Source organism: Gavialis gangeticus, unplaced genomic scaffold, assembly GCF_001723915.1.
Source record: "Gavialis gangeticus isolate Ggan-Ray unplaced genomic scaffold, GavGan_comp1, whole genome shotgun sequence".
In the NCBI taxonomy this organism is placed as follows: Eukaryota; Metazoa; Chordata; order Crocodylia; family Gavialidae; genus Gavialis; species Gavialis gangeticus.
Window position 1 is genome coordinate 87,269,863 of NW_017729031.1, and position 8,802 is coordinate 87,278,664.

Genomic DNA, 8,802 nt, shown 5'->3' on the forward strand with positions numbered 1-8,802 from the left:
TTTTTTTTTTTTTTTGGAGGGGAGGGGGGAGTTGAGGGGTCTTGACCAAGGCAGGGTCCTACGTGGAAGGGAAAACAAAAAAAATTGTGCTAGAATACGATACACTTTGGAGACACCTGTAAACTTCAGCCCTTGAGCCTTGATTTTTTTTCTCCAAATGAATGAACAGATGCCTGTCCTCACTCAATAGCAGTGCCATTTTTAATTTACTACTTGTGTGTTGTTGTATTGTTTGTTGCCTTCCAATCTTGGCTATATTCCATACTAAGAACATGTAATATTTTTTCCTACTGTTCTCTTGGTGGTAGAAGAATGAAATAGTTAGCCAATGGAAAACATGAGATTAATTTTGGATGTGAATGGCCGATGGTGATTTTAGGAACAATATTTGAGAGACTAAATTATATACAAGTGTAATATACTAAGCAGCAAAATGAAATTACTCCCAAACTGAGCAATTAAAATGTTAATTATTTTGAGGCTGATATAGAAAAATCAGAATGTCAACGTAAGTAATACTGAGTTGTTATTGAATATATTTAGCATGCTAAATATAATTAGATACACATATATGACTGTTTCCTTTAAGGCAGTCTCAGTATCTGGACAACCCTCTTTTTGTAGGAGTCTAGAACTGACATCAAATAATGAAAGACAATGACTTAACCATCCTAAAGCCAGTCCTGCCATACAATCCAAGAACGACAGACTAGAAGCACTACTGAAGCTCTCCAATGAAACCTAAATGATTGTACAATAGAAGTTTTCCAATTTCTTACTAGTAATACTGGTTCAACAACAGTCAATCAATTCCTCCTGTATTGTTTATTAAAATTTAACAAATGGCTGATGAAGTTGGGCATGACATTTGTCTCGCAAATCTAGGCCTTCTGGTTAACAGCAACAGTCAAAACATGAATTGCAAGTAGTACTTGCCAGAAGAACAAATTAAAATGATTACTGCAGTGGTGTTCAACCTTTTTGCCAAGTGGACCAGACTGGCAGTGCCCGATTCCTCTACAGGCCAGAGGCAGAGGCAGCTGGCATTCCCAATCCAGGTCCTCAGAGGGCACAGCAGGCACCATCTGGTTGCATGGAGGGGAGCAGGGGGCAGGACAGCCTCAATACAGCCCTGTTTCAATGCAGGGAAAAGGGAAAGAAGTATAACCTGGCCCAGCAGAAAGGGAAGAGGACGTGGCCCAGCCCTGTGTGGTAAGGGACTGTAAATATATCCCAATTTGGACCCAAGAGGAAGAAAGGTGCGTGGCCCAGCTCAACAAGGGAAGGGGTCACAGCCTGGCTTGGCCCAGCCAACTGACCCTATGGGGCATGGGTTTGGGAACTTGCAGCAGGGAGTGTGGCCTTGTTAAAAGCTACTGCTCCCATGCTGCCAAATTTCCTGACCTGTAGTGATGGCTCTACAGCTGCATTTGGCTTGCAGGCTTAGAGAAGTATGTGCTATCTTCACATGTAACTGGCATTCATTCAAAACACTGTTTAAATGTCAATAGTAGTACCTATAACTCATGAGCCAATGCAAAATAGTTGTACTTGGAACCAAAGAGACATTTCTTTCACATTTCATATAAATGACACCAAGAGTAAGACAAAGATGCAAAACAAGATTAAAAGATTCTAAAAGTTTCAGGGTGGGTTTATGACACAAAAACTATTAAATAGTTGAAGAGCTTTTCAGTGGGCATAAATAAAAATACTAAACTCACTAAAAAATATGAAATTAAGAATGAAGAGCAAAAGCAAAGAAACAGCAATGCAAGACCACAATAGTCAAGTGACTTATCAATTAGTAGTGGATGGCTACATTCTTCCTATGCTCTTTGGGTACTTTGTAAAATATTTAAGGACTCTCACTATTTTTATATGAACAAAATCATACATCTTTATGTAAACTTCATTAATAGTTATGTTGGCTGAATATACTAGAGCTGTAGGAGGGTTAATAAATTGGTAAATACAGTAACCCAAAACTCTGTAGCTATGAGCTTTGAATATTTATACTTTCTGCAAGAAATCAAAATCACACATACACACTTAGTGTAAACATGTTTTAATATCACAAATATCTGCATCGTATTTAAAGATCCCAAGCTTGGATGGGTTTCAAATAAATAAATCTTTTGAGAGGAAATGGTTACTCAGAAAAGGGGCTCTGAAAACAACAGTGCACAGTTTAAGACCCCTCTCCCTTGTACACACAATAATGTACAGTAGGTAGTGCACACTGGGAGAAAGTGTCACTACAGATAACAGGAACCTGCCATCTTCATGTGACAAACCACTGAACGTGATGTTGAAAACTAAGTGAAGGGAGAGAGAGGTGGATAAAAGCATACACTGCCCTTTAAAGCACCACTGTTTACCCAAAGTCCCATTTTATATTTTTATATTCGCATCAGAGGCAAGTAAATGCATATGCTTCCTTTCCACTTCTGAAGTTCATACTGAATTCAAGGATTAATATAGCAGTGCTCTGGTGCAAGAAGTACATAAACTACATTGCAGCATAAAGTAGGTTTTACTTAAGGCCATCTACTCAACTACAAGAGAAATCCAGCCAGCTCAAGACAGGCAGAGCCATTACTGGTAAAGCCAACCCTTAACATAGTGGATACAGAGTACCATGGCTCTAATGGCCTTTTTTAAAGAGTTACAAAAGCAAAATATCAGATTGGAGTCTTAAATGTGGTTGCCCTTAAAAATTACAGCCTTTCAAAATGAAAATGCTTTTGCAAAACAAAGTACACATTTGCATTTTATCCCTCAATGCCTCTGAAGCTGATTATCTAGGTACCACAAACGCATAATTCTGCTGTGCATTGTGCTACAAAACAATTCTTTCCAGATGTGGGAAGAAGACGATGACCCGCAAGTTGGTAAGCAATAGGATATAAGAATGACCAATTAAATAACCCCCTTCCCCCCTGAGAACAACAGGAACTGTTTAGAAAAATAATGGATACTATAGATTAGTTTTTCGGTCATGTGTAGATCATAACTACTTATCTTAGGTCACAATGGTTTATCTTGTGATGTAGGTAGAATAGTTGTCCCTTCTTTATACTTAACCTGTTTGTGACAGGTGTCTTATTTTCAAGCAAGCACTGCACTGACGACAAGGGAAGTATCAAGATGACCAGCACAAGAGACCTATCAGTTAACATGTCTTGCTGTTGGGAGCCATTTCCCTTCTACATCTGCTGCTTTATTAAAGTATACTTTGAGAGATATGCCCTTTCCCATTATGCGAGTTGCAGGGGAATAAAACTTGACTTATAATACTTCTGCACTCCTAATGGATAAATAGCATTGGAGTTAAGGGACAGTTTCAACTTCAGACCTTATAAAAACACAAAGGGACAAAATATACACTATAAATATTTAACACATTCCAGTAGGGGATGCTGCAACATTGAACAAATAGGATAAAAATAAGTTTTAGACTTCCAGCACTACCAGTACACAGGATTCTCAGATTCTGTCCTGAAATCAGGACTGGGACAATCAGTTTTCAAGAAAAGCCACATAGTCAGTCAGTCTGGCCAATTGCTGTTCATTAGGAATTGGTGGAACTGGAGCAGGTTCTGTAAAGACAAACACATTCGGTATTAGGCAAAAATGTAGAACTCAGAGCCCAACACACCCATCACAGTTCCTGCACCACACATAAAAAGAAACCATAGGAGCTAAACTTCTCAGGATGTTTCCTTACCAACCCAGTAGCCAATTCAGAAATAATCTAATACTTGGAATCATGACACCCTCAAATATATTTTTGTTTTGCAGGATTAAGAAGGGAAAAATTACCTATTTGGGCCCTAAGAGCACCTTTACACATGCACTGGGGAGGCTTGAAGAGTCTGGGGCATTCGACTGGAGCTCCAATAGTTGGAACATGAAGCTTCCAGGAAATCTAAGTTTATTTTCTATATCAGACATGAGAAACTGAAAACTGAGATTTATTCCCAATATTGCTTACTTGTATAAAACACAAATGCAGAAAACTCTGGGTGTCAAAATCAAGTTTAAAAGGCACAATGTCTGGCCTTTTGTTTCAGTCAGGAAAATACCATTGAAGATGTAAGCTGAGATTTCCTCCACTTTAAATCCCTCCTCTAAAGAAAAGTTAGGGGATTGAATGCACAAAGGATTTAACGCTTATTTAAACTTCTGAGAGTTAGATACTTGACAAACTACCTCTCTCCAGGGCAATGAAATAACTGAGAAAACCCAGCTGGATCCCAGTCAGTTTAAGAGACTGACAGTTCAGAAGGTGCTTCTGCTTTGGAACCAACTCTTCATATGATCTAATATTCCATGGGAGTTACTGGCCTGTTGGGATTATTACAAATTTAATTTGTAACATGGACGTTAGAGGAAATGGATGCTCTAAATGGAGGGATAGTATTTTCTTTAAATGAGCAAGATACTGGGGGTTTGTGAGCTTCATTGGGAATTGTTGGGAAGGTAGTGCTAGGCTAACCAGTGATTTCTTTGATCTATGAGCAAAAAGGATGCTTAAGTTCCAGTTAATCAGCAATTCATATGTATATTATACATCTTAAAAATAAAATACCTGAAGAAGGATTAAACCTGTTAAAGGAAGCTTCCAGTGCACCTAAAGGAAAAAATACAACAGGAACATTAACTTACTGAAAGACCCATTACTTTAACCACAATATGTATTTAACCAAAACTGTCCAATATCCAATTAGACACCATTATGTTAATTTTTTCCAGTGGAAGTTTTGGCTTTATACTATAAAAGCCTGTTCATTTAAAATCTGAGGCTCATAAAAAATAACATATCACCTCAGAAACAGAATGAATACTGTTAGATAAATGAAGTAAAGCTAATGACTGTTCATTTTTACATACCGCATTTGCAAAAGCATTCATAATTAGCTACATACACCTGCAATAGTAGTATGGATGATAACTGCCCTACTGGGCAGGTTGTCCATTTTCCTCTGCTAACTGGTCAGATTTTCAAGAAAACTTGGTGAGAAATTGTATGTTCAAAATTCAAGCTAGAAAAATTCAGGCCAGTCACTTTTTATGGTAAAATGTACAGTAGCAAGATCACAGCCCTTCATAATCTTTTAAATAGCAACAATTTCTGGCCTTGGTTTTATTAATACCAAATACTTTCCAGTAATATTACTGATAATGGAGTTTCTAGATATGTCACAGTCTGAAAAAAAAAGTTGTCATGAAGCACATAATCCCATCTCAAAAGCACAGGAAGTTAGACATGGAAAGTATGGCTATGTTGAGACAAATACAATTGACTGACTTCCTCCATACCTGAAAGGTCTGTATGAAGTTTACTACTTTCTTACAATGTTGAGTATAAATACTCAACATAGTACATTCAATTAATAAACTTATTATCTCCATTACTGTGGAATCCTTACGTTGAATGAGGATTAAACAGCAGATTCATAGGGCATTTACAGATGTACTCCAAGAGCTGCTCTAATTAAAAAGCAGCCACAGCATCACATGCATCAGTGTCCCTGCACTGAAAAAATGGTGGTGGGGGCACATTAACTAAGGCTTGTTGATCCTAAGGCAGGTCTAGTTTAAAGCACCCCTGCCATTTTTAGCATTAGGGACACTGATACATGCAGTACTGAAGCCTGCTGGACCATAGTAATTGCACATTGTAATTACAATGCATCTGGGCAGCCTCTCTGCATGTGTACAGCCACCCATAGAGCTTAAGTCAGCAGCTTGTTAGGAGGTTTGGCTACTTCATTTCCAACTGTTTAAGTACACCAGAACACAGGAAGTAAGAGCCTTTCACATCCCACCAGTAAAGGACTGGAGATTATCCTGGAGGGAAAAAAAAATCCATGCATAGCTTCAAACTGTGGGGAGTTTCAAAACAGTACTTTACTGATCTTTGTTAAATTAAGACATGTCATTTGAAGTCATCCAACATATGTTCCACTACGTTAGAAGCAGTAGGAGAAAATAAGCATATCCTGTTTGCTTTTGTTTAAGAAGGCTAACTCTCGAAAACTTTAGTTTAACCAATAATGCTTGTGGCCTTGACTTATTGATTCATATTTCTTACATAACATTTTATGGGGACTCTGTGTTCTAGAGGTCTCCATTAGACCTTGCTACAAAATATGAACTTACATTATGCATAATTTTAATTATACTAAGGGCAGCTATACTATTCACAAAGCCAGACTCCATGCCTCACGGAATAACAGCTCCACCTACCTGGCTTTTTAGGCATTACCATACGAGTTGCTGAGTCTGCTTGCCAGCCTTGTTCCAATACACCTGAAAATGCATTATGAAATTTAACAGAACAAAATGATAACCTCTGTGTTCAACTGCAATGCAAAAAGCTGGCGTTATTTGATGTCAGCAGTTTCCACTCAGTGGAAAGTGTCTGATGACCCTCTGACTATATGCTATGGAGAGATTCATTTTTTAGAACTCATGTCTCATGCCATGTGTCTTGTCATTTTGGGCCAGTACAAAAAAAAAATTAGGCATCTAAAGTGCAACATAGGAGGAACTTAAAAACTGAAGTCCAAGTGAACAAACCACCACTGTACTGCTTAGGTGCTCAAGAGGCTGAAGTGCCTAAGCTTTCATCCTTAAAGTGACTTATACACCTGAATTTTTCCTGAAGATGTTGCCACTGGCTGATCCAGTGGATATACTCAAACTGCACCAAGCATACCCCAACAGCACTGAGTTCAACCCTAAGCACAGTAGCCATAGCCATTTTTTTTTTAAATGGCAGGAGTAGTTGCCTCCCTTTATATGACAGCTTAAAGCTTAGAGGACTTGCTTACAAAGCAAGAGTTCAGTAACTTGTGAGGCCTGAGAGGATTCAAGTCCAGGAGAGTGCCCTAACAAGAAAGCTAGACACCAGGTTAGGGTGCAGTCACATTGCCCCTCTGCATGAAGTCACTATGCACCCAACAGTGCAAGTGTCACGGAGTCAGAAGAACAGCAAGCAAAAGTGAGAACAACTGTAGCCCAGTGATGAGTGCATTCCCACAAAACCATGGACGATGAGAGTTGGGTTCCAATCCCTGCTTCAAGTTCTGATTACACATTTTGCACGAAAAAATAAGCCTGTTTTACAAAAGTACAGGGCTGTTAGAAACAGGGGTCTCTTGGAACCTATTCCAGGAGTCTGATTCAAAACTTGCACTTTCATTTTTGTTCTGGCAATGGCAGACTTCAAAGATGGGAGAAATTCTCATTTTGAAGAGGGCAAAGGTTTCTCCTCACTTACTAACTAGAGAGCCAGAACCTGTACAGAAAACTCATGACAGTTGATGTGTCATATTATTTAAATTGAAAATCTGACTGTTTATGCTTTTATTTTTAAATGCAAAATGAGAACAAATATGAACTAGGCAATGCTGTCAACTAGCAAAACTTTACTAGTGTGATAAAAAATTAGGTTTAAACAAAATGTACCTCTCTATTATTACGTTTACTAAAGGTTCCCTGTTATAGAAAGACTTCAGGCTAAAAGTTATCAACCATTCTATTACAAAGGGCCACGCATTAATCCACGGGTGATCAACCTCCAGCCTGCAGGCAAAATGCAGCCCCCAGAGTCACTGCATCTGACTCATGGGTGGCAGGAGAGTGGGGGCCACTACTAGCCTCTTTCCCCCCTACCAGATTCCCAGACCCAAAGCCCCGCACTGCTGGTCACAGATGGGCTATGCCCCCTCCCCTGCATCTGGATTGGGGCTGGGCTGTCCCCCCGGCTCCAAGCTGGGCTGGAGCCAGGTGATACCCCCTCACCCCAAGGACATTTTCAGGGTGGGCCATGCACACCCCTTTTCCCCCATGGAGCCAGGCCGTGGCTCTGCTCACACAGGGCCATGCCTGGGCCAAGCTACATTCCCCTTCCCCAGCAGGGCCATGTTGCAGTTGGACTGCCCCTGCCCCATTCTGCATAGCTGGATGCTGCCCACTGCATCAGCCTCGGTGCCAGACTGGGATCACCAATGGGCTATGGGCTTAGACAGACAAGGCACTGCCCATCTGGTCCACTGGGAAGAAAAAAAAAGTTTAGCACCACTACATTAAACCGTTATTAAAATTTAATTATGGGTCAAAATGCTCCCCAGTCATAACCTATCAGAAAATTCATATTCTAGCTCAGAATAAAGGATACGGATTTTCTGGGGATGGAGGGGGTTTAAAAGGTGAAAGCATCCTCTTCATACCTTTCACGGCTTCTTCTACAGGCAGTCCAACAAAGGCTGCAAAATCATCGGCAACTATTGAAGTATATGCCTGAGAAACTAATCCAAAAGCTCGTCTCCTAGTTGCATCTATCAAGGAAAAAAAAGTTAACACACAAAATTGAATAAGCTCCAAAATAATAAAAGTCATTAAGACTTAGATAAGGACTTGTGTCCTTATATAGTAGTGGAGTTGTTAAAACTATTTTTGTGTGTAAACACCAATACTTTAAACAACATTCCCCATTTGAGCTGAAGCCTAAAAGAGCGTTAACATATTTAATTAACTGATCTTCAACATTAGCATGAGGCAGATACTATGATTTACAGATAAAGACAATGAAGCAGAGGAGTTAGGACAACTTCCCTGGTTCTGCGGTCAAGCAAAGAACTAGAGCCTCGATTACTTATATCCCAATGTTTAATGTTTATCCTTTAGCGCACATGGTATAAGCAAGTCCCTTTGCTTGAGACCAGGGCTAGGCTCATTTATATCATTGTGAGAACTGCAGAGACTAGATGAAGGATTCAGGAAATTTAT

General features: G+C 39.6%; 1 protein-coding gene across 1 annotated transcript in view; it reads right to left on the minus strand.

Moving 5' to 3' along the window:
* Positions 1-2,052: 2,052 nt before the first annotated feature.
* The window catches only part of COPS8 (COP9 signalosome subunit 8), a 29,135-nt gene continuing 22,385 nt past the window's right edge, over positions 2,053-8,802 (minus strand). Inside the window, exons 5-8 of the mRNA XM_019523347.1 lie at positions 8,244-8,351; positions 6,256-6,318; positions 4,595-4,636; positions 2,053-3,602 (exon numbers count right to left, since the gene is read on the minus strand). Of these exons, the coding sequence (XP_019378892.1) occupies positions 3,523-3,602; positions 4,595-4,636; positions 6,256-6,318; positions 8,244-8,351 (293 nt within the window). The 3' untranslated portion in view covers positions 2,053-3,522. The remainder of the gene's footprint in view (positions 3,603-4,594; positions 4,637-6,255; positions 6,319-8,243; positions 8,352-8,802) is intronic.